General features: G+C 38.4%; 2 protein-coding genes and 1 pseudogene across 7 annotated transcripts in view; 2 read left to right on the top strand and 1 right to left on the bottom strand.

Moving 5' to 3' along the window:
* The window catches only part of PTPN13 (protein tyrosine phosphatase non-receptor type 13), a 234,395-nt gene that overhangs the window by 198,030 nt on the left and 9,947 nt on the right, over window positions 1-26,418 (top strand). For all 5 annotated transcript variants that reach the window (XM_065877905.1, XM_065877909.1, XM_065877908.1 and 2 more), the window contains 6 exons: window positions 1,040-1,133; window positions 1,849-1,986; window positions 2,086-2,174; window positions 20,854-20,909; window positions 24,239-24,345; window positions 25,882-26,030. In XM_065877905.1, the coding sequence (XP_065733977.1) occupies window positions 1,040-1,133; window positions 1,849-1,986; window positions 2,086-2,174; window positions 20,854-20,909; window positions 24,239-24,345; window positions 25,882-26,030 (633 nt within the window). The remainder of the gene's footprint in view (window positions 1-1,039; window positions 1,134-1,848; window positions 1,987-2,085; window positions 2,175-20,853; window positions 20,910-24,238; window positions 24,346-25,881; window positions 26,031-26,418) is intronic.
* LOC136123610 (etoposide-induced protein 2.4 homolog) lies at window positions 3,971-5,953 on the bottom strand. 2 transcript variants are annotated; one of them, XM_065877939.1, is made up of 2 exons: window positions 5,208-5,878; window positions 4,978-5,095 (listed from the first exon to the last, which is right to left on the bottom strand). In XM_065877939.1, the coding sequence occupies exons 1-2, from the start codon at window positions 5,876-5,878 to the stop codon at window positions 4,978-4,980; spliced, it is 789 nt and encodes a 262-aa protein (XP_065734011.1). The 2 variants fall into 2 exon arrangements, with proteins under 2 accessions (XP_065734010.1, XP_065734011.1); XM_065877938.1 differs by having other exon boundaries at window positions 3,971-5,953.
* On the top strand, window positions 18,027-18,400 carry LOC136123914 (transcription initiation factor TFIID subunit 13 pseudogene; annotated as a pseudogene).

The following is a 26,418-nucleotide window of genomic DNA, read 5'->3' as shown; positions in this document are numbered from 1 at the left end:
CCACTAGCTATCTATTTTACGTTTGGTAGTGTATATATGTCCATGCCACTCTCTCACTTTGTCCCATCTTACCCTTCCCCCTCCCTGTATTCTCAAGTCCATTATCTATTAGGTCTGCATCTTTATTCCCGTCTTGCGCCTAGGTTCTTCATGACCTTTTTTTTTGTTGTTTTTTAGATTCCATATATATGTGTTGGCATACGGTATTTGTTTTTCTCTTTCTGACTTCACTCTGTATGACAGACTCTAGGTCTACCTTTTATCTTAATAAAAAAAGTAAAATCTTTAAAGCAAACCACACTTTATTTGTAAAATTATTTTAATTTATTGTAATCATTTAATATTGCATTTTGCCCTAATCATCTTTCTTTTAATAGGCTACGTGCCATGAAGTGCTTCACAATTAACCATTGAATTTAAAAGTTACATTCCATTTAATTAGTACTTTATAATTATGAATCCATTGCTATTTTCCTTAAATTGAGATGAGCTTTAGACTAGATTTGAAAATCTTTATAGCCAACAGTTGATCAGATTGCTAAACTGAAGACTATGTCCATGTAACAACTTCACAAATACTTAAAAGATTGACTTTTTTTTCATTTCCCTGAACTTCTTAGTAGGTCCATTTAACTTTTCGAAAAAGTTCTATGGAAGACAGATCCCATAGAATATGCCTTAAAAAGAGATTTCTGCAGTCAAATAAATTTAGGAAATACTACATAATACATTTCTCTTTTGACAACTCAAAATTTATATTAGTAAGCATTGTGAGAATTCTTGGAATAAAAATATTGATTTAATGTTGCTTAATCTAGTGTTTCCAGGCATATCTGATGATGGAAAGTCCCATACCCTTTGCATATTTCATTGCACTGGTATCTCCTAGAAGCACTGATCCAAGGTGGGGAGATATAAAAAGGATTTTGTACCGAGAAAGAAGGGGAGAAGGACATGGAGGGACAGTGTGCAGTCCCACCCTAATCCTGGATGTTAGTAAAATAGAAAACTAATGATTTGCTTTGGTTTTATACTTTAGGTTAATGGGGAAGAAATAATTGAAATTTTGTACCCTGAAAGAAAATGTTCTACTTATCAGATGAAGGAATCAGCAGACCTGATTCTATCCAAAGGTAGTTTCCCAAAACGAGTCATCCAGTTACTCTAAATGCCCTAATAATTCAAGTAATAAAGAAATGTTGGCAGCCTTTCTTATTTGCCTTACATGTTCCTGTAGCTTTAAAAGGAAAGATTATTGTTCAGAGAAAAAAAAGAACAGCGTAAAATTAACATTAGCTGCACTACTGTACAAATGTCCAGTATTCATTCTCATCTCTAAGATTAAAATGATTTTTAAATGATTGAAGAGATAGCAGTTTTGTTTGATAATTGTTTCTTGTATTTTTTTGAAGCAGCAATTCACTGGCTACCTAATAACTGAGACATTTTTTCTTGGGGTTGTTTGGGCTGCCCTATTATATCCTTAATCTTTGTAACATAACTTCTTTGGTTGAAATTTCTTTAGTTTCTTTTATAAATTAACAATTTGGGATTAAGTTAGGGAAATAAACATTAAATTATTAATGTCCTTTGAAAACGTGTATCACAGAGATTGATTTTTGTTTATTCAGTTGCATTTGTGTGGTCTTTTGTCATAACAGCCAAAGTAGTTCTAGAACTGAAAATGCCTGGGTCCCATTAGTGTAAACCACTTTTCCTGTCATGGCTGCTTTTTCAAAGTGGATGCTTAAAATTTGAAAGACCTGGCATATTATATTTGACACATTGTCTCTTTCTCATACCAATATTTTTTAAAGTAAAATCCCATGTAAATTACTGTTTTTCAAGAATCTGATGTACAAGAAGATGATATTTATGATGATCCTCAAGAAGCTGAAGTTATCCAGTCTCTGCTGGATGTTGTGGATGAGGAAGCTCAGAATCTTTTAAACCAAAATAATGCAGCACGAGATGCCTGTGCTCCAGGTAGATGAACCAGAATGAGTAAGTTGGTACACGGAACGAGTACAGGAAGGCCTCTACAGAGCATTTTAATTCCTCTCGGCCTATTTCTTTCTTTCCCAGGTGCATTGAAAACCAGTGGGAAGTTATGTGAAGAGAGAGCAGAAGATACAGACTATGATGGTTCACCTTTACCTGAAGAGTTTACGGAGGTAAGGATAATACCTAGGTAAACACTCTGTGATGCTATATTTTGTTAGAATTCTCTGATGAGGCCTTACCTCTCCCTACCTACCAGTTTCCCTTCTAAGTATTAAAGATAATATACTGATGGCTGGTTAGTAACCTCAGTAAGAATTAGAACTGATGTCATTTACTCATTTTGGAGAAAACTTGCTTTTAAATCATTTAACCTCTTTTGGTGAAGGTTTCCATTCAGGAAAATAGTGCCCAAAAATCTTTTTTTTTGTTTGTTTTTTTGCATCTTCATTATTATTACACCAAATCAAAGTTGGTAATTCCAAGATCCCGTTCCAGTTAATACCTAACCTAGGTAGAAAACTTAATTTTTATCCTTGAGTGCTTGTTTTCTTCTGCCCCTCATGGATCCTTGGTCTTAATTATCATGGAAACATCTCATTCTTTCATTTATTCCACGGCTTTTGCTCTGATTGCTCTGCAGTTTCAGTTGAGACATGTTTTAAAAGATTTAGACAGCTGACATTCATAATACATTAAACTAGTTGGATGCAAACTAGTAAAAATAAGCTGTACAGGAATTAGTGCTTAATATATAGTATATATGTTTGTTAAAATCTTAAAAAAAATCAAACTCCAAAGTTGGAATCATCTGAGATTAATTTTATTTTTTGCATTTAAGAGTCATCCTATGCCAGGGAAAGAATTACTATTCAAGTTTCCCCAAGCCAAAAAAAAAAAGAAGAAGGAAGAGAAAGAAACAATTAATTTTCAAAAATGTAATCATAGACTTATTTAAGACTAAGACTTCAGATCTTCTGGGACATTGAGCTGACTAAGAAAAAAGCATGAAATAGTAGATAAATAATATGTAAGCCTGCTCAAACTAGGCATCACCCTATTTATATGAATCTGATCTTGCCCATTGTTCTAGGATAATTTCCCTCACAAGGCTTCTGATTCTTCCTATTGAACATCTTCAAAATTGTCAAAACTAAGCTGGTCTGGATTCTTACCACGCATGTACCCACACACAATCTCATATACACGTGATTATTTTCATTAAATACTTATATATAATTAATGTATGTAAATACAAGGAAGCTTATATCTGTTTTAGTATGTATTTCCTAATCCAGAAAAATGATTACACAAATATTAAATAGCTCACAATGTATCATGCTGTAGTGTTTTTACTTAAGTTATTGTTCTTTTGTATTATCTAAATATTAATAATTATAACAATAAGCTCTTTGAAAAAGATTTTCTGAACATTTTAAATCATACTAATCATATTTTTATTAATACTATTTAAAATACCCCTTAAAATGTATGTTCTGAAGTCTCTTAACTAGGACAGTAAATAAAAATCTTTAATATCTATTTCAAAATCCAATGCCTTTTCTTTAAAAAAGAAAAACAACATAATATAGATTCTCTTTTACACTGAGCTATTATAACATAAGTTTATAGCAGACAACTACATTCAGGTTGCTTTTTTTATTTTGATAACGAAGACACTACATCCTCATTGTAAAAAAAATATTTTAAACAGAATCATTTAAAAATGCAAGCTCTTGGGGCTTCCCTGCTGGCACAGTGGTTAAGAGTCCGCCTGCCGATGCAGGGGACACAGGTTCGTGCCCCGGTCCGGGAAGATCCCACATGCCACAGAGCGGCTGAGCCCGTGAGCCATGGCCACTGAGCCTGCGGATCCGGAGCCTGTGCTCCGCAACGGGAGAGGCCACAGCAATGAGAGGCCCGCATACCGCACAAAAAAAAAAAAAAAAAAAATGCAAGCTCCTTTTTTTTTTTTTTTTTTTTTTTCACAGGTTTAATGGGTTTAATAAGTTTACCCCTTCAGTTCCTATTTGCAGCACCCAATATTCCTTTGAAATACCAGACAGACCCAGCAGTGGCCAACAATGAAGTTCAGACCTCCAGAGTTTAAAAGTTCAGGTTCTCTGAGCATTCTGTGTTGCAGTGGCACTTGTCCAAAATTGGTACCTCCCTATAGCTGGGGGAGCTTTAAATGTACCAGTGAAAAAAGCTTTTTCCCCTTCAAGGGGAAGAAAGAAAACCACTCCTCAAAACCCAGCAGATCTGGCTGTGAGGTCTTTCCTCCTGTCCCATCTCTTCAGGCTTTTTTTTTTGCAGTTTTGTTTGTTTTTTGGAGCAAGAGACCAAATCTAGCCTGAGTTATAAGAAACAAGACAGTGATGGCTATAACGGGAGTGACCAGGAGCAGCAGAGTCTCCTTTACTTCCCACGTCCAATATATGTGCTTCACAGAAAAACCAAAACAACAGGTCCACAAAATACAACAACTAGAATTACAAAAATCCATTCATCCAAGGGTGGTGGAAGGCAGGAAGGGGAGGTGGGAGGATAAATGGCACAGGGAGAAAAAGTATTCAAATCAGTCCAGGCACGGGGGCTGGCAAATGCTAGAAAAGAGCTGCAGAAAAACCTGTGGTCCTTTCAGACTCACCGGTGTTTTAAAATCCATACTGGTGTCAGGACGATTCTGCCTTACGTGCACCAGACAAAAATCCCGATTCCTCAGAGAGAAGGTAATATGCACAGGGCCCTTGGCAGAGTGGGTCCTGCCTTCCCTGGTCGGGGAGGTGAACAAGAAAAAGAGCTGACACGGCATCCTTCCAATCCCACCCATCCCCTCTGGGTGGCAGGCGACTCAGTGGCCCTCAGCAGCCTTCAGTTTGGCAGGAGATGGGTGTGGTGAGGGGAACTTCTCTGCAGAAGTTGAACTACTCAGGGCAGACTGCAGGTAGACCGTCTTGTGGAAGAGTCTGTTGCTTAAGAAAACCACCAAGGAGAAGAGGCGCAATTGGAAAAGGTATGCTTTGCCAGGGGTCTTTGCTTCATTGGCGCTGATAATGAATAAAGGAAAGAGGATAGAGAATAGGCAGCCACTGACAATGTAGGAGGACTGCATTGCTGTGAGGAAAGCCAAGGGCAGACCAAATCCAAAGTAGTAAGGCCAATTCCTTTCTATGTTTGACAATCGCTGGTGCATTTCAATTCCTTTATTGAACCAACGATATTCGAAGCAGTATAGTGAGTAGAGAAGAGACATATGCAGGAGACTAACCAGCTGACCAACAAGATGGATGGGAAAGAGACTCACAAACATCCCCTGGAGGAGGAAAAGAGCCTGCAGCAAAAGGTTGAAGAGCATGTCAGCAATTATTTTGCTGACACTAGGGAATGGGTGAGGCTTCCTCCCTGATACCTCGAAGGCCAGGTCAGCTATATCCTGAAACCAAATTGCATTCACAACTTTGCTAAGCACAAACAGGGGGAGCACCCAAAGAGCACTGAAAATTGACGTGAGGAAAAACTCGAGCCACGACCAAACATCCCCATGTAGTGACGGATCACCAATAATTTGGGCCGTTACTGACTGAAGCACGGGAATAAACACTCGATAAAACAAAAGGAGACTGAACCAGAATACTCCACCATTCCAAGCGCAGCACTGAAAAATTCTACTAACAATACGTGGTTCACTCTCTTGCTTCCTCTCTATACTCTGGGCTCTCCTCTGAGCCAGGACACTGCTTGCCCTTCTTCGACGCTGCTCCTCTCTCTTTTGCTGAATTCGAGCATCTAGCTTTGAGATGGTACAAATTCCCCAAATGGAGTCTTTGATTCCTCTGGCAAGGTCCTGCAGAAAGGTTTTGACACTGTCAGCCATCTCTTCACCGCCCAAACTATCAACTACACAAAGGAGAGAGAAGTGTTCCCAAATGTCTCATCATGAAGCACCCGGCAGCTTTGCCCCCGCGGCTCCGGCTCCGGCCCGGCCCCTGGCCCACCGCTGGCCCGCTCGGCTCCTCCACGCCCCTCCGCACCCCTTCGCGCCCGGCCACCCACTCACGCCAGGGCGCTCTCAGGGCCGGGGCCGCTGCGCCCACACTCGCAAGCTCCTTTTTTTACCCATTCCTCATCTTCATCTGATATAGCTATTGTTAAAATATTGGGTTTTACCCTTCTATTATACATATGAAAACATGTAAATATACTTTTTGTCACGTGATTCCAAATTTGGTTCTCAGTTAAAATTGATCATTACACTCTTTCCACTAATATGTAAAAATCTGTCTCATATTTTCTTTTTCTTTTTGAAACTTAAAAATATTTATTAATTCATTTATAATAACAATAATCAACCTATTACATGTCAGCATAAATCACGTTTTTAACAGAAAATATCTATATTTTCCAAAACGAGAAAATATGTGAGAAGAGTGGCATTGTTTTACATTAAGTTCTTTTTACATAAATTTACATCACACTTTTTTTATTCAAACAAAGTCACAAAACTTATAATCAATCTCATCAGTTCACTCAGTCCCATGTAATTAATTTTTTTTCATCTTGATCTTTTGTTAGCACTTTTATGAATTCATCAGTTTTCCATTAGAGTTCTGGAAATGCTTATTCATTCAGTTCAGCAGTATAGTCAGTTACCAGAAACCTGTACTTGTCACAGTCTTTTCAATGAATTCCTTGAAGATGAAACCCTTTTATAGGAACATTTTTGCAAAAGCATCAGAGTACACCCAGAACTGTCTGTAAATGACAAAAGACTTAAAAATGACCATGGTTTAAGATTTGATGAAAGTTCATAATAATGCAATTGACAAGCAAATTTAGTTACTTCTGAGATATATGTTTTAAAGTAAACTAGAATTATGACTTAAAACATTATACCACAACCTATAAGATTTTTAGAAATTTCATGTAGTGTCTGAAACATTTATATTAACATATTTCCATACAAATAACAGAGTTTACTATTCGTTTGTTTTTTCTAACTTTTGAATTTTATTTTTTTATACAGCAGCTTCTTATTAGTCATCAATTTTATACACATCAGTGTATACATGTCAGTCCCAGTTGCCCAGTTCAGCACACCGCCATCCCCACCCCACCGTGGCTTTCCCCACTTGGTGTCCATACATTTGTTCTCTACATCTGTGTTTGAACTTTTGCCGTGCAAACCTGTTCATCTGTACCATTTTTCTAGGTTCCACATACATGCATTAATATACGATACTTGTTTTTCTCTTTCTGACTTACTTCACTCTGTATGATAGTCTCTAGATCCATCCACGTCTCAACAAATGACTCAACTTCATTCCTTTTTATGGCTGAGTAATATTCCATTGTATATATGTACCACAACTTCTTTATCCATTCGTTTGTCAATAGGCATGTAGGTTGCTTCCATGACCTGGCTATTGTAAATAGTGCTGCAGTGAACATTGGGGTGCATGTGTCTTTTTGAAGTATGGTTTTCTCTGGGTATATGCCCAGTAGTGGGATTGCTGGATCATATGGTAATTCTATTTTTAGTTTTTTAAGGAACCTCCATACTGTTCTCCACAGTGGCTGTATCAATTTACATTCCCACCAAGAGTGCAAGAAGGTTCCCTTTTCTCCACACCCTCTCCAGTATTTGTTGTTTGTAGATTTTCTGATGATGCCTATTCTAACTGGTGTGAGGTGATACCTCACTGTAGTTTTGATTTGCATTGCTCTAATAATTAGTGATGTTGAGCAGCTTTTCACATGCGTCTTGGCCATCTGTATGTCTTCTTTGGAGAAATGTCTATTTAGGTCTTCTGCCCATTTGTGGATTGGGTTGTTTGTTTCTTCAATATTGAGCTGCATGAGCTGTTTATATATTTTGGAGATTAATCCTTTGTCCGTTGATTCATTTGCAAATATTCTCTCCCATTCTGAGGGTTGTCTTTTCATCTTGTTTATGGTTTCCTTTGCTGTGCAAAAGCTTTGAAGTTTCATTAGGTCCCATTTGTTTATTTTTTTTATTTCCATTATCCTAGGAGGTGGATCAAAAAAAATCTTGCTGTGATATATGTCAAAGAGGGTTCTTCCTATGTTTTCCTCTAAGAGTTTTATAGTGTCCGGTCTTACATTTAGGTCTCGAATCCATTTTGAGTTTATTTTTGTGTATGGTGTTAGGGAGTGTTCTAATTTTATTCTTTTACATGTAGCTGTCCAGTTTTCCCAGCATCACTTATTGAAGAGACTGTCTTTTCTCCATTGTATATCCTTGCCTCCTTTGTTATAGATTAGTTGATCGTAGGTGCGTGGGTTTATCTCTGGGCTTTCTATCTTGTTCCATTGATCTATGTTTCTGTTTTTGTGCCAGTACCATATTTTCTTGATTACTGTAGCTTTGTAGTATCATCTGAAGTCAGGGAGTCTGATTGCTCCAGCTCCGTTTTTTTCCCTCAAGACTGCTTTGGCTATTCAGGGTCTTTTGAGTTTCCATACAAATTTTAAGATTTTTTGTTCTAGTTCCGTAAAAAATGCCATTGGTAATTTGATAGGGATTGCATTGAATCTGTAGATTGCTTTGGGTAGTATAGTCATTTTCACAATATTGAGTCTTCCAATCCAAGAACATGGTATATCTCTCTGTCTGTTGGTATCGTCTTTAATTTCTTTCATCAGTGTCTTATATTTTTCTGCATACAGGTCTTTTGTTTCCCTAGGTAGGTTTATTCCTAGGTATTTATTCTTTTTGTTGCGATGGTACATGGGAGTGTTTCCTTAATTTCTCTTTCAGATTTTTCCTCATTAGTGTATAGGAATGCAAGAGATTTCTGTACATTAATTTTGTATCCTGCAACTTTACCAAATTCATTGATTAGCTCTAGTAGTTTTATGGTGGCATCTTTAGGATTCTCTTAGGTATACTATCATGTCCTCTGCAAACAGTGACAGTTTTACTTCGTCTTTTCCAATTCGTATTCCTTTTATTTCTTTTTCTTCTCTGATTGCTGTGGCTAGGACTTCCAAAACTCTGTTGAATAATAGTGGTGAGAGTGGACATCCTTGTCTTGTTCCTGATCTTAGAGGAAATGCTTTCAGTTTTTCACCATTGAGAATGATGTTTGCTGTGGGTTTGTCATATATGGCCTTTATTATGTTGAGGTAGGTTCCTTCTGTGCCCACTTTCTGGAGAGTTTTTATCATAAATGGGTCTTCAATTTTGTCAAAGCTTTTTCTGCATCTATTGAGATGATCATATGGTTTTTATCTTCAATTTGTTAATATGGTGTATCACATTGATTGATTAGCGTATATTGAAGAATCCTTGCATCCCTGGGATAAATCCCACTTGATCATGGGGTATGATCCTTTTAATGTGTTGTTGGATTCTGTTTGCTAGTATTTTGTTGAAGATTTTTGGATCTATATTCATCAGTGATATTGGTCTGTAATTTTCTTTTTTTTTTAGTATCTTTGTCTGGTTTTGGTATCAGGGTGATGGTGGCCTCATAGAATGCGTTTGGGAGTGTTCCTTCCTCTGCAGTTTTTTGGAAGAGTTTGAGAAGGATGGGTGTTAGCTCTTCTCTAAATGTTTGATAGAATTCACCTGTGAAGCCATCTGGTCCTGGACTTCCATTTGTTGGAAGATTTTTTTTTTTTTAATTTTTTTAAGGGAAGTCCTTTATTTTTATTATTTATTTATTTATTTTTGGCTGTGTTGGGTCTTCGTTTCTGTGCAAGGGCTTTCTCTAGTTGCGGCAAGCGGGGGCCACTCTTCATCACGGTGCGCGGGCCTCTCACTATCGCGGCCTCTCCCGTTGCGGAGCAGCAGGCTCCAGACGCGCAGGCTCAGCGGCCATGGCTCACGGGCCCAGCCGCTCCGCGGCATGTGAGATCTTCCCGGACCAGGGCTATGAACTCGTGTCCCATGGCATCGGCAGGCGGACTCCCAACCACTGCGCCACGAGGGAAGCCCTGTTGGAAGATTTTTAATCACAGTTTCAATTTCATTACTTGTGATTTGTCTGTTCATATTTCCTATTTCTTTCTGGTTTCAGTCTTGGAAGATTATACCTTTCTAAGAACTTGTCCATTTCTTCCAGATTGTCCATTTTGTTGGCATAGAGTTGCTTGTAGTAGTTTCTTAGGATGCTTTGTATTTCTGCAGTGTCTGTTGTAACTTTTCCTTTTTCATTTCTAATTTTATTGACTTGAGTCCTGTCCCTCTTTTTCTTGATGAGTCTGGCTAATGGTTTATCAATTTTGTTTATCTTGTCAGAGAACCAGCTTTTAGTTTTATTGATCTTTGCTGTTGTTTTCTTTGTTTCTATTTCATTTACTTCTGCTCTGATCTTTATGGTTTCTTTCCTTCTGCTAACTTTGGGTTTTGTTTGTTCTTCTTTCTACAGTTCCTTTAGGTGTAGGGTTAGATTGTTTATTTGAGAGTTTTCTTGTTTCTTGAAGTAGGCTTGTATAGCTATAAACTTCCCTCTTAGAACTGCTTTTGCTGCATCCCATAGGTTTTGGATCATCGTGTTTTCATCATCCATTGTCTCTAGGTATTTTTTGATTTCCTCTTTGATTTCTTCAGTGATCTGTTGGTTATTTAGTAATGTATTGTTTAGCCTCCATGTGTTTGTGTTTTTTTACATTCATTTCTAATCTCATAGCGTTGTGCAGAAAAGATGCTTGATATGATTTCAATTTTCTTAAATTTACTGAGGATTGATTTGTGACCCGAGATGTGATCTATCCTGGAGAATGTTCCATGCGCACTTGAGAAGAAAGTGTAATATGCTGTTTTTGGATGTAATGTCCTATAATATCAATTAAATCTATCTGGTCTGTTATGTCATTTAAAGCTTCTGTTTCCTTATTTATTTTCATTTGGGATGATCTGTCCATTGGTGTAAGTGAGGTGTTAAAGTCCCCCACTATTATTGTGTTACTGTCGATTTCCTCTTTTATAGCTGTTAGCAGTTGCCTTATGTATTGAGGCTCTCCTATGTTGGGTGCATATATATTTATAATTGTTATATCTGCTTCTTGGATTGATCCCTTGATCATTATGTAGTGTCCTTCCTTGTCTCTTGTAACATTCTTTATTTTAAAGTCTATTTTATCTGATATGAGTATTGCTACTCCAGCTTTCTTTTGATTTCCATTTGCATGGAATATCTTTTTCCATCCCCTCACTTTCAGTCTTTATGTGTCCCTAGGTCTGAAGTGGGTCTCTTGTAGACAGCGTATTATGGGTCTTTTTTTTTTTTTTTTTTTTGCGGTACGCAGGCCTCTCACTGTTGTGGCCTCTCCCATTGCGGAGCTCCGGATGCGCAGGCTCAGCGGCCGTGACTCATGGGCCTAGCCGCTCCATGGCATGTGGGATCCTCCTGCACCGGGGCACGAACCTGTGTCCCCTGCATCGGCAGGCAGACTCTCAACCACTGCGCCACGAGGGAAGCCTATGGGTCTTATTTTTTTATCCATTCAGCAAGCCTGTGTCTTTTGGTTGGAGCATTTAATCCATTCACATTTAAGGTAATTATTGATATGTATGTTCCTATAACCATTTTCTTGATTGTTTTGGGTTTGTTTTTGTAGGTCCTTTTCTTCTCTTGTGTTTCCCACTTCAAGAAGTTCCTTTAGCATTTGTTGTAGAGCTGGTTTGGTGGTGCTGAATTCTCTTAGCTTTTGCTTATCTGTAAAGCTTTTGATTTCTCCATCGAATCTGAATGAGATCCTTGCCAGGTAGAGTAATCTTGGTTGTAGGTTCTTCCCTTTCATCACTTTAAGTATATCGTGCCACTCCCTTCTGGCTTGTATAGTTTCTGTTGAGAAATCAGCTGTTAACCTTATGGGAGTTCCCTTGTATGTTGTCATTTTTCCCTTGCAGCTTTCAATGAATTGTCTTTAATTTTTGCCAGTCTGATTACTATGTGTCTCGGCATGTTTCTCCTTGGGTTTATCCTGTATGGGACTCGCTGGGCTTCCTGGACTTGAGTGGCTATTTCCTTTCCCATGTTAGGGAAGTTTTGACTATAATCTATTTTCTCAGCTCCTTTCTCTCTCTCTTCTCCTTCTGGGACACCTATAATACGAATGTTGTTGCGTTTAATGTTGTCCCAGAGGTCTGTTAGGCTGTCTTCATTTCTTTTCATTCTTTTTTCTTTATTCTGTTCAGCAGTGCATTCCACCGTTCTGTCTTCCAGGTCACTTATCCGTTTTTCTGCCTCAGTTATTCTGCTGTTGATTCCTTCTAGTGTAGTTTTCATTTCAGTTATCGTATTGTTCATGTCTGTTTGTTTGTTCTTTAATTCTTCTAGGTCTTTGTTAAACATTTCTTGCACCTTATTGATCTTTGCCTCCATTCTTTTTCCGAGGTCCTGGATCATCTTCACTATCATTATTCTGAATTCTTTTGTGAAGGTTGCCTATCTCCACTTCATTTAGTTGTTTTTCTGGGGTTTTATCTTGTTCCTTCATCTGGTACATAGCCTTCTGCGTTTTCATCTTGTCTGTCTTTCTGCAAATGTGGTTTTTGTTCCACAGGCTTCAGGACTGTAGTTCTTGCTTCTGTTGTCTGCCCTCTCTGTCTCATACTTTCTAATGCTTCCCTATTATTCTCTTGCATAGATATACCATAATTTATTAAGTTGACTATATATTATGAGTATTAAATTTATTATAAACAGTAATGCAGCAAAGGTTCCTATTTCTTTATAATGTAAATTCTAGGTCTCACAAGACAGAATTATGCCCTCAACCCGAGCATTTCAAAGGTTTATATTATTTTTCTGATTCCTGCAGGCATTTGAGTTTGTAGTCTGTTCTAGTTTGCTTGGGCTGCCATAACAAAACACCACAACCTGAGTGGCTTAAAAAAAGAGAGAGAAAATTTATCTTTTCACAGTTCTGGAGGCTGGACTTCTACAATCAAGGTGTTAGAAGGTTTGGTTTCTGGCAAGACCTCTCTCCTTGGCTTGTAGGCAGCTCTCTTCTAGCTGTGTCCTCACATGGTCTTTCCTTTGTGTGCACACACTCCTGGTGTCTCTTCCTCTTCTTATAAGGACACCAATCCTATTGGATTAGAGCCCCATCCTCATGACCTCATTTAGCCTCAGTTATCTCCATAAAGACCCTATTTCCAAATACAGTCCCATTGGGGGTTAGGGCTTCAACCTGTGAACTTTGGCGGGACACAGGTCAGTTCATAACACAGTCTTTGTCTTAGCCACTTATAAAATATAATCAAGGGCTTCCTGGGTGGCACAGTGGTTGAAAACCCACCTGCCAATGCAGGGGACACAGGTTTGATCCCTGGTCTGGAAGGATCCCACATGCCGTGGAGCAACTGAGCCTGTGCACCACAAGTACTGAGCCTGCATGCCACAGCTACTGAAGCCCACATGCCTAGAGCCTGTGCTCTGCAAAAAGAGAAGCCACCGCAACGAGAAGCCCGTGCACCACAACAAAGAGTAGTCCCTGCTTGCCACAACTGGAGAAAGTCCGTGCGCAGCAACGAAGACCCAATGCAGCCAAAAATAAATAAATAAATAAAATTTTTAAAAGAAGAAAAAAGAACACTCATGTGCACGTCTTTGTGTGGATATGGAAAATTTAATTATATATGTGTAATCAAATTTTATTCACAATAGTTACAAAACAAGAGCTCTAGGCATAAATTCAACCAAGAATGTACATATTTATATTATGAATACTTTAAAACTCTACAGAGAAGCACAAAAGAAGTATCAAAAACATTCCTTGTTCTTTGATAGAAAAAAATCTAAAATTTAAGTTCTCCCTAGATTCACCCCTAAATTAAATATGGTCCCATAAAATATTTTGAGGTTTCTGTTTTGTTTTGTTGTTTGTTTTAATAAGAGGCAGGGTGGCTTTGTGAAATGATTCTAAAGTTTACATAGTAGAATTAGGATGTAAATCTATCCAGAACAAATCTAAAAACTAAGGTTCTTGGAGGGAGAATATTCCTACCAGTTATTAGGAAATATTATGTAAATAATACGTAAGTTGTCCTGCCACCGAAGTATAGAGCCCACAAATTTGTGTCTTGAGAATTCAAGATGTTTAAGACTAAGTATTTCGGGCCAGTTGATCCTGAAAAACAAATTAGCACTTGAATAGGTGAGACTTCTGCTTTAGAAGAGATTTTGACTAATGGTAAGCAAAACAAAGAAAGCAGAAAACAAATTTAGGAAAAGAGGACACAAGGTACTGAAATAAAAACATGAAAAAGTTTCATGTGTTTCAAAATCTAAATGTGTTAAAGTCACAATGTTAATTATATTCATAAGAAGGCAAATTCAAGAGACAAATATGACTAATCTTCATCTCTGAAAGAAAGACTGAACCAGTATTCTAGAAAAGTTTTGTTTCATCTTAACGTTTCTCGAATATTACCTACATTTGAGTAGTTTTAAAGAGTTCCATAGAGTTTTTTTAAATATTCAGAAATTTGTAAGTGTGCCACGTTGGGAATCACCCTAAACAAATGATTATTTACTGAATTGGTTCTTAACAGTATATTTTGCAACCCTGAAAGTTTTATCATGTGCCAGAAGTTAAGGTGCTATCCACTGGTATTATAAAAAGTAGAGGAATGTCCTTTTTAAAAAGAAAGATTAATCCCTCTAGCTACTTGTGTAAGTCGTTGCATTTGTCCCTCTGCTGCAATTAATTGTCTCTATACTTAACTATAGTAGCCCCCGGCCCCGCATCTACAGTTTCACTTTCGGGGGTTTCAGTTACTTACGGTCAACCACAGTTGGAAAATGTTAAGTGGAAATTCCAGAAATAAACAATTCATAAGTTTTAAATGATGTGCCATTCTAAGCAGTGAGATGAAGTCTTGCTCCGTCTCACTCCGTCCCACCCAGGACATAAATCATCCTTTTGTCCAGTGTATCTTGCCCATTAGTCACTTAGTAGGCATCTTGGTTATCGGAGTGGTCATGGCAGTATCCAAGTGTTTGTGTTCATGTAACTCTTATTCAATGATGGCCCTGCAGTACAAGAGTAGTGATGCTGGCAATCTGGATGTTGCTAAAGAGAAGCCATAAGTGCTTCCTTTAAGTGAAAAGGTGAAAGTTCTCTACTTCATAAGGAAAGAGAAAAATTGTATGCTGAGGTTAGTTGCTAAAATCTACGGTAAGAACAAATCTATCTGCGAAATTGTGAAGAAGGAAAAAGAAATTTGTGCTGGTTTTGCTGTTGCACCTCAAACTGCAAAAGTTAAGGCCACAGTGCATGAAAAATGCTTAGTTAAGATGGAAGAGGCATTCAATTTGTGAGTGGAAGACATGAACAGAAAACAGAGTTCAGCACTTTCCGTGGTATCAGGCATTCACTGGGTGTCTTGGAACGTATCACCCCTCAGATAAAGGGGTACTACTATACCTCTTAGCGAAGTACTTCAGGCCAATGTCTGTGTGTTATTTGTGAATGAATGCCAGTCATACACATTATTGTAAATTACTACCGAAAGTTTCAAAACTCTTCACTTCAGCTGTTGCTGAACTTGTTTATTTTGGGGATAACAGGGTAAGATGGGACGTCAGGGTGTCCGTCCTAAATTTGTTTGTGCAATCTAGCAGTCAATTTGGGAGATGTACACATGCAAATAAGTAAATTTTCTTTCTCCATGGAAGCTCTGATTTCCCACAAATAAATTGAAATTAATATCAGAATAACTTAATTTTACTTTCAACTCTACAAAAAGCTATAGTAAAAAAACATATCCTGCTTTTTTATGGAGTGTCTATGTGGAGTTCAGAGAGGATTATAAAGAATTAGGGAATATAGGGGCTATACAGGAGTATGTGGGTATGGTTATTAAAACCTCCTAGAGAATTAGCATTTTAAAGATTTTGATAGGTGAGATAAAATGGGAAAGAGCATTCCTTACCGAGGAACTTCTCAGCAAAGGTACAAAGGTCTGGATCAACATGGAAAATTCAGGGCACTAAATCATTGCTATTAGGGTATCACATGGTGTCTTGAAAGCTAAGGCTTAAGAGATAGGGATGGGTTCATGAGATGACTTACATGCCATGCCAAAGAAAGAGCCCTTGTTTTCATCTGGCACTGGGCACTACAAATTATGTAGCTGGTCCTAGATCCAGCAGATACCTCCTCTACTCTTCAAGTTGCTGGATCTGGATTCTTTGAGCAGTAGGATTACAAACTAACCTTCAAACAGGCTGGCCATGATAAAAACCTTAAATCTTTTCCTTGAGGCAGTACTACAGCCTCCTCCTCTTCCAAAGAGCCTACAATCCAGAACGAGAAGACTGACCGACCCACCCCCAAACCATACATAGGTAAACTTTGCAAAAATAGTGAAAAATTGGTTAATACAAGTATTGCTATAGTGTATTTCCAATTGGGCTTTATCTCATTATTTTAATATTAATAATAACACTTTTTTAATAAATTTATTTATTTTTGGCTGCATTGAGTCTTCGTTGCTGTGCGCGGGCTTTCTCTTTGTTGTGGTCTGAGGGCTTCTCATTGTGGTGGCTTCTCTTGTTGCAGAGCACGGGATCTAGGTGCGTGGGCTTCAGTAGTTGTGGCTCACAGGCTCTAGAGCGCAGGCTCAGTAGTTGTGGCGCACGGGCTTAGTTGCTCCATGGCATGTGGGATCTTCCAGGCCCAGGGCTCGAACCTGGGCCCCCTGCATTGGCAGGCAGATTCTTAACCACTGTGCCACCAGGGAAGCCCAGTAACACCTTTATAAAAGGCTGTATACTTTGCAAAATGATTGCACACATGGTGATTCCTAGATCAGGATTATGATGGGGAATAAGAAATCCAAATGACTACTTGGAAAAAAGTTTTAACCCAGACTAAAATTATCAGCTTCTAAAAACGGATAAGGAGGGCTTCCCTGGTGGCGCAGTGGTTAAGAATCCGCCTGCCATGGGCTTCCCGGGTGGCGCAGTGGTTGAGAGTCCGCCTGCCGATGCAGGGGACGTGGGTTCGTGCCCCGGTCCGGGAAGATCCCACATGCCGCGGAGTGGCTGCGCCCGTGGGCCATGGCCACTGAGCCTGTGCGTCCGGAGCCTGTTGCGTTCAAGCCCTGGTCTGGGAAGATCCCACATGCCGCAGAGCAACTAAGCCCGCATGCCGCAACTGTTGAAGCCCGTGCACCTAGAGCCCATGCTCCACAACAAGAGAAGCCACCACAATGAGAAGCCTGCGCACTGTAACGAAGAGCAGCCCCCACTCGCTGCAACTAAAGAAAGCCCGCACGCAGCAACGAAGACCGAACACAGCGAAAAACAAATTTATTTTTTTTTAAAAATGGATAAGGTCTAAGAAGGTTTTTTTTCAGTTGTCAGTGAACAATCTACTTTATTTCTTCCACCATAGAAGTTCTGTGTCTCCCTCAGATAAACTGAAAATGATATCAGAGTCACTTTATTATAGATACTTTTTAACTCTACAGAGTCTGTACCTAAAAGATCAAATAAACACGCAATTACAAGTTGTGATACGGTCTATGAAGTTTAAAAAAGTGCTATGAAAGAGAATACCAAGGAGACCCACTTTTAGACTGGGTGGTTAGGAAACATCCTCAGAAGGTAAAGACACTTAGATTAAACAAGGAAAAAGTGAAAAAAGAGCGATTTTGAAGAGCTAAAAGAAAGGCCCATCAGTTTGAATCCTAGTTAGTGAAGAGGAGAGTAAAACCAGATGGATTGTAGAGGTAGACAGAGGCCAGATAATGCAGGATCTTGAAATGGAAGGAATTTCTCATTTAAGATAATTTGTCCTAATGAAGAATTAAATGTAAGATTAACCATGTAAGAATGCAACTTGGCATCTCCTGATTGTAGCAAACTGCTTCTGCAGGACTTGGGTCTCTGTGACACCATACTCAGTTAAAGTATGACCTGATTGATCTCAGTTTCCTAGGGAGACACCCCTCGCTTTAAAAAATAAAAGGGCAAATATGATAGCCCTTATGTGTGGAATCTAAAATATGATACAGGCCCTGGAGGTGGCTGGCTGCTGGGATGGCAGATGAAGAAGAAAACCCCACCTTTGAGGAAGAAAATGAAGAAATTGGAGGAGGTGCAGAAGGTGGACAGGGTAAAAGAAAGAGACTTTTTTCTAAAGCATTACAGTGTATGATGTATGGGTTTGGGGATGACCAGAATCCTTATACTGAGTCAGTAGATATTCTTGAAGACCTTATCATAGAGTTCATCACCGAAATGACTCACAAGGCAATGTCAATTGGAAGACAAGATGGGTACAAGTTGAAGATATCGTCTTCTTGATTCGAAAGGACCCAAGAAAGTTTGCTAGGGTTAAAGACTTGCTTACTATGAATGAAGAATTGAAACGAGCTAGAAAAGCATTTGATGAAGCAAACTATGGATCTTGACACTTTTTGTACTTTCTGAAGCTTCATGATTTTCTGGGGAAACCATATTTAATAACTATTTTCCACAGTAAGGTTCTGATATCTAGCCATGTGAATGAAAAATGGAGAACCACAACGTTTTCAGTCTTTATTTTCATGTCTCCAATTTTAGAGTGATATTTGAGCCTTTAATTGCCTGCCATTATATTACCATACTTTGAATTAATTACTGGATTTTAATGACCACATGTAAGTCAAAGTACCTTGCAAACCATTCAGTTCCTTCTGACTTTTGACCATCTAAAAGGGGTCGAGCCCTGGTCTGGGAAGATCCCACATGCCGCAGAGCAACTAAGCCCGTGCACCACAACTACTGAGCCTGCGCTCTAGAGCCACAAGAGTACTTGTGCCATTGTAGGCTGTACTGTAGCTGTTTAATATGTGAAATCTAAATGGTACCTTTGATAGCGAAGACATGTGCTTCATGTATTCTAAAGTTTTTAGATTACAGTAGTCTTAAGTTATTAAAAGACTTTTAAGGAAAAAATGATAAAAAATACAACCTTTAAGGAGAAAATGATAGAAAATACAACCTTTTTTAGGAGTGTTTGTCTTAAGATAATTTGTTTTAATACTCTTTAGATAACAAGAGTGATTTTTTCATTTTAATTTTTTATTTTTTGAGAAACTAAAACTTCCCTATGAATGCTTCTGTGTTGGAAGACTTATTTGACTTAAAATCTTCAGGGCTTATACTATTTGTCAGTTTTTAAGATAACTCATTTTCCCAGGTCAAAGCTTCTAAAAATAAGTGCTTTCAGTAGCAGGATAAGCATTTGGTAGTGTTTATTAACTTATTTGTTAGTACTTGTTCATTGTGGAAATGTGTACTTGACTAAGACCATGTGTGGCCATGGAAACCACTTTTGTAGTTCAGCATATACAGGTTTTGTTCGTATTTAGCTTATTGTATTATTCTTGCACTTAGCTTAAAGTAAGGATTAAAATTGCATTTAAGGGATCATTGGATATTACTGTTTGTGAAACTGAATGTTTTGTGTCCCGCTTATAAACATTATCTATGAATTAGTACTTAGGAAAATTTTACTTTCTTAACCTATCAGTATAAGGAATAAAGTATGAAAAATTAAAAAGAAAAATATATGATACAAATGAACTTATTTACAAAACAGAAACAGACTCACAGATATAGAAAACTTGATGGTTACCAAAGGGCAAAAGGGGTGGGAGAGGGATAAATTAGGAGTTTGGTATCAGCATATACAAACTACTATATATAAAACAGATAAACAACAACGTCCTACTGTATAGCACAGGGAACTATATTCAATATTCTGTAATAAACCATAATGGAAAAGAACATGAAAAAGAATATACATGTGTGTGTATATATATATGTGTGTGTGCATGTGAATCACTTTGCTGTACACCAGGAACTAACAAAACATTGTAAATCAACTATACTTTAATTAAAATTTTAAAAAATTAAATAAATGGGCAAGATAACACATTGGAAATTTTAGATTTTAAAATTGAAGTAGTGGGCTTCCCTGGTGGCGCAGTGGTTGAGAGTCCGCCTGCCGATGCAGGGGATGTGGGTTCATGCCCCGGTCTAGGAAGATCCCACATGCCATGGAGTGGCTGGGCCCATGAGCCATGGCCACTGAGCCTGTGCATCCAGAGCCTGTGCTCCTCAATGGGAGAGGCCACAACAGTGAGAGGCCTGCGTACGGCAAAAAAAAAAAAAAAAAAAATTGAAGTAGTGTAAAAACATATGCCATGTATGCACATCTAAATAATTGTTACTTTAGATTTTTCTTTTTCCTTACCTCTATACATTCATATCCCTTATATAAGAAATGAAAGGGACTTCCCTGGTGGCGCAGTGGTTAAGAATCCACCTGCCGATGCAGGGGATGCGGGTTCGAGCCCTGGTCTGGGAAGATCCCCCATGCCGCAGAGCAACTAAGCCCGTGCACCACAACTACTGAGCCTGCGCTCTAGAGCCCACGAGCCACAACTACTGAAGTCCACGCGCCTAGAGCCCGTGCTCTGCAACAGGAGAAGCCACCGCAATGAGAAGCCTGTGCACCGCAAGGAAGAGTAGCCCCCACTTGCCACAACTAGAGAAAGCCCGCGCGCAGCAATGAAGACCCAATGCAGCCAAAAATAAATAAATAAAATAAATTTATATATATAAAAAAAGAAATTAATGAAAAGCCAAGATGAGTGTGAGGTGAATAAGTGGAGCCAGCCAAAACTCTTGTGCCACTGCAGATGCCTTAGCCACAGTTTGGCATGCATTGATTGAATGTCATGTGTCTTTGTAACATGATGATGAATAATAACAGTAAATATAGGAAATAAAATTGAACATTATATAGGATTGTTTTTGGTTTGTTTGTTTGTTTGGTACAATGGGCTAATTTGATTTTGGTTTCTCTTTGTTGTAGTCTACCAAAATGAATGGCTGTGAAGAATATTGTGAAGAAAAAGTAAAAACTGAAAGGTAAAAAAACTATTTTTCAAATATTTATAACACTTTCATTCTCTTTTTAGAAGTGCTCTGAAGATTTCCATTTAGATGTTGATTTTTAAATTAATGTGTCTTTTCCAGTCAAATGAGACTTATTGAGTAGATTATGGAACTATGGTTGAATATTAAAAATGTTCCTGAATGTTGTTACATGGAGGTTCTAGGGACATGTGACAATGTGTTTGTTATGACATTGCTTCAAAAAAAGCAATGTATTCTCTTGACCATCAGAAAAAATCCAAGAAAAGTCTAAAAGGAAATGTGCCAACAATGATGATAGTACCTTCTCCTGGTGTGATTATAGGTAACCTATTTTTCTGTTTCTCTAAATTTTTCTATACTTCACAAATTTCATTCTTTAATAAGAAAATAAAACCAAAGAAGGTAAGAAACATTTTAAACCCCCCACAAATGTTTTTCTTTTTGAAAACGGTTTCTAATATAAAATAAGATATTTTTGTAACACTAAATGATGTCTCAGGAAGAGTTTATATATATTGTTGGCCAACAAAGTGGTTGTACATAAATTTTGCTTCATATTAAATGATAACCAAACAGTCAAAGGGAGCTATTTCCATTTTCCTAGAAAAGCAAATTGACAGTGAATTTTTCACTAAGTTAGACAGGGGGTACATATTGTTAACATAGAAATGCATAGTCTTATATTTAAAAGATCAGCAAATATCTGGGCCAGCCACCAGTAGTAATAAGATACAGGCTCTTCCCTGTCAACAGGGGAAGGGAGGAAGAATAAATTAGTGTAAATTCTTTGGGTGGCAAATTGAAAACACTATTAACATACAGATTTTATTAACATGTTACTGATTCTTGGAAACAATTTTTAACGTCTCATGAAGGGTCATAAAATTATAGTCTGATATTATTTCTTAATGTAAGCAAAGTAATAGTGTATTTTTATTATTATTATTATTATCCAGATATTTATTGAGCACCTAATGTAAACCAGACAGTGTGCTTGAAATACACTGTTAACAAGACAAAGAAGCTCCTTAACCCAAGGAACTCACAGTCTAGCATAAAGGCAAATATTAATCAAATAATCCCACAAATAAATCATCATAGACCATGAAAAATGCTGTTTATTGTAAAAAGTCATGACGAACTGTGAGAGGATATCACCTGGGGGCTTAATGTTCTCAGACAGTAAGTAGTAGGTGAGGTTTCTCCTTGAAGAGACATTTACGTTCTGAAGCATGAACAGGAGTCGCCTAGGACAGGGGTAGGGGTATGGGAAAGACAGCGTGGAGCTGTCCAAGCAGAGGAGCAGCGTGTGCAAAGACCCCAGGGCGGGAGAGGGCACAGAGCACCTGAGGGCCTGAACTAGACCAGAGTGGCTGACAGCAGAGCAAACAGGAGAGGGGCCCGAGATGAGAAGGGAGCAGGGTAAGGACCTTGGCCTTTATCCCGAGAGAAATGGGGGCCATGGAGTTTTTGAAGCAGGGGACTGACATGATAAGGTGTGTACTGTGGAGAATGAACTGGAGAGGGCCAGAGGGGAAGTGCAGAGGCCAACATGGGAGATAAGTAGAAGGAAAAGAGAGAAAATGAGAGGGTGAGAGCAACCCCATGTCAGTTGGGAGGCAAACTGGTAGAGATTAAGAACATGGGCTTGGAATCAGGCTGCCCAGTTTGTGTCCTGGCTTTGTCACTTACTCTGTGATCTTGAGCAAATTACCTGAGCTCATCTCTAAAACAGGGATAGTATCTGTCTACCTCCTAGATTGTGTGAGGATTAAATGACCAATACACCTCAAGAATTTAGAGTGGGGCTTCCCTGGTGGCGCAGTGGTTGAGAGTCCGCCTGCCGACGCAGGGGACACGGGTTCGTGCCCTGGTTCGGGAAGATCCCACATGCCGCAGAGCGGCTGGGCCCATGAGCCATGGCCGCTGAGCCTGTGCGTCCGGAGCCTGTGCTCCACAACAGGAGAGGCCACAACAGTGAGAGGCCTGCGTACCGCAAAAAAAAAAAAAAAGAATTTAGAGTGGTATCTGGCACACAGGAATGTGCTGTGGCCCAAGGCTACACAGCTACTACCTAGAAACAGACAAATACTGGACTGCTCTGATTAAAGCTGGGGGTGGGCGGGCCGGGCCCCGAGACTCATCCACTTGTCCACCCCTAACCACCACCTTGCCCTAGTCCCACTCACGCAGCCCTAAATGCCTGGGACTTCACAGACTCCCTCTCTGCCAAAGAAGGTTGGCCTCAGAGTGGCCTGTTGGGAGCCTGTCTCCTGGGCATTGTGTGAAAAAATGGGGTGATGGCAGCTGACCTGTTTAAGAGTTCCGGCACGCAGGGCCACGCTCAACTTTATAATATAACTAGACTAGAACCTCAGAAGGCTTTTGCTTCCCATACTTCATCTGCCAAAAAGAAGAGAAGTCTAAACACTCTTCTGCTTGCTGACGTATATATAAACTATTTTATTTTTTAAATAACGATGAAGGGGGAAAAGGCCACAAAACAGACAAAAACAGCCTCAAAGGAACTCAAAGGACATGTAGATCTCAGAAGGGTACGGGTAACAGAAATGCCTTTGAAGGAACTCCTGCGAAGTTTATGGTGGCCCTCACTACTTTCTGAGTATCAGAAAGTTTAAACTTTCTGAGCATCAGAAAGTTTAAAATGTATTCAGGCCTTTGCATTCTCCTTTTTCATCTCATCTGATCGCTAAATGTTATTCTTCTACCTAGTTTCTCTTTTCTAGCCACCCACCTTACCCGAGAGATGGCATCTGCTGTGCACCCCTAGAATAATGAGAACTTGTACTGAGTTTTATTACATTAAGTGAGTGCCCAGATACTGGAGTGTCCTTTTCACCCCCAATTGTAGTGAAAGACTGATGTCCATCAGTAGGGACTTCTGTAATTAAATGAAGAATCATTCATACAGTACAATAGTAGACAGCTGTTAAAAAAAAAAAAGAGAGCTATACTTACACAGTTGTAATCATGCATCCAAGTGGAAGGGTGGAAACAAACCACTACTTTCTCCATCCCCAAGATGACTCCTTCAACCTAAGGTTCAAAGACTTGGGATTTGTTTGAGGATAAAATTTAAACTATATTAAACAATTCTGTACCTCAGTTTAATTTATATCTACCAATAAATTTTAGGAATTGTGGATTTAAGGTTTTTTTAATCAGATAATCTATTTTCAATACCATAATAATTGTAGTGGAAATATGTAGGACATATTTCCAAATATTCAAGGACATAATATTTCAATTTATTTTGGACACAGAACTGAAGAAAATATAAATGTGTTTTGTTGTCATAGCTTAATTCACAAGTCAGCAGAAAAGAAGACTGATGATGATGATGAAATAACATGGGGAAGTGATGAATTGCCAATAGAAGTGACAAACCACGAAGATTCCAATAAAGGCAAGAAATTTATTAGCAACTTTTTAAATCAAAAACTATAGGTAGAAAAAATAAGTGTTTGAAAATTACAGTTTTCAGAATATATGGATATGTTATTTCACCATATGTCTACATTATTAAGTTCTATACATAAAGTTAAATCACATAGACAAACATCAACATTCATTTATTGACCAGATATTTGCACAGTTATTAGGCTAAAATTCTCAGTGGCTTGGAGTAAAATATGTAAATAGATGTGTAAATACTTTAAATGGAAACAAGAATAAGAAATCTAGGAGCACATTTTATTTAAGGTAGGAAGAATAGCTCAAAGATAGGAAAATTTTTAAGAGCAGGAGTCAGTTGGTCTGTCCTCACTATTACTGCCTCTCTTGTTTTATACTGAGCCAGTAGATAAATGAAGTTCTATCCAGCGTTTTATTTCTTTTTTTTTCGTATAAAGAAATGTTATATTAATGCAGTGAAAGAACACAGTTTTGTAATTTGAAGTCATTGTTGAAAGAAATTAAAGGAGTCGAATTAACACTTTTTTGACTTAGTTGGATTGTTGGTGTCAATGGAAATGCTCAAATCCTGTAACCCAGGTTCATCTCTCCAGCCTCTGAGCTCCTGTTGCATTCACACTCAGTTCTGTGAAAGTTTACAGTTATTTCATATGATTGGATTTTGTATTCACAGCTAGTTTTTGCCCCAGACAGAACTTAAGCTTCTTGAGATCCCCCAGTGTCTGGAATTACTGTTGCGTGCATAGTAGCTGCATCATCAAAATGCTTTTATCAACTGATTGATGTAATTAAAGCTACACTTGTGCAGACTATAGCAAGAAGTCTCTCCTACTTTTTTCCAGGATAACAGTTGCCTTCTGTTATCAGCGTTTTCCATAGGTAGAGCAGGTACTAAATTAGACACATACCTCTTCTTAGACATTGATAGCACTTGTTTGATAAACTCCTAAAGACCCTTAGGATTTCATTTGCATGGAGAAAACTATCAAATGACAGAGATAGTGGCACTGAGTACCAAGGGTGGGTAGAGAGGGGAGAAATCAGTGTTTCCAGTGCCATGTCCCCTTGTAAGGAATTTCTGAAGCATCTCCCTTCATCTTTTCTCCATGTGCTTGGAGGCTAATTTAAATGCAAAATAAAAACAGGACTAAATACATTCTTATCAAGTAAACAGTGCCATTTGGGTCCAGAGAAGCAAAGAGAAACGATTTAAACTCCTTTAGAAGCTATAAGTAATTGACAGCCAAGAGCCTTAAGAACTCTGAACAGTCAGTGAGGTGTTCCCTTAAGGTTTGGGTACAAGGATCTTGCTATGGCCAGGATTTTCCTTTGATGATTGTAGTTATCTGCCTACTTGTTAGTTCTATTGCCTTATTAAGTCAAAGACTCTCACTTTTGTAAAAAACAGATGAGGTGAGAATAGGATAAAATTTGTTCTCTTACTGGCTAAAATTAGCTCTCTTATTGGCTAAATCAATTCTGGGGGGAATTGTTTTTTTTTTTTAATCAACTGCCATCTTCTTGTTAGGTCATCCCTTTCTGACAAATGAGGAGCTCACCACACTCCCCATTGTCAAAGTGCTTCCCTCCAGTAAATACACCGGTACGGAGTTGAAATCAGTCATTCGAATGTTGCGGGGTTTACTAGATCAAGGAATTCCGTCTAAGGAGGTAGAGGTAAGGGGCTTTTGACAATTGTTCTTTCTCCAACAAAGTTTTCTGCAAGGTTAGGAGAAATTTTAAGAATCTTGAAAATGTCTATTACTTTACAACTTCCAACTATAAAAGTACCATCTTGTCATTTCTAGCAGTAAATTAATTTTTCTAATTAGGATCCTAATAGTATTGATTTAAAGGGATCTCTTTAGCAGCTTCGGAGCTTGATAAATCTCCCTGAAGATTATCCTCATATGTAAGGCTAAAGAGTTTTTTAAAAAAGTCAAGTATCAACTCCAACCATCCACTAAACTTCATAGTTAATACACTAAAGATGTGATTCATCGTTAGCAACAGTTTTTATTTTAATACAGCTCCAAGAATGTGCCCCCCAGTTCAAAACAGCAGT

This window comes from Phocoena phocoena, chromosome 5 (genome assembly GCF_963924675.1).
Source record: "Phocoena phocoena chromosome 5, mPhoPho1.1, whole genome shotgun sequence".
NCBI classification, from domain to species: Eukaryota; Metazoa; Chordata; class Mammalia; order Artiodactyla; family Phocoenidae; genus Phocoena; species Phocoena phocoena.
The sequence above is the reverse complement of the archived record's forward strand: the minus strand, read 5'-3'. Positions and strand labels throughout refer to the sequence as shown.

Bases quoted from the DNA above. Each gene is read 5' to 3' on its own strand.
- LOC136123610 (XM_065877938.1), bottom strand. From the start codon at position 5,878: ATGGCTGACAGTGTCAAAACCTTTCTGCAGGACCTTGCCAGAGGAATC.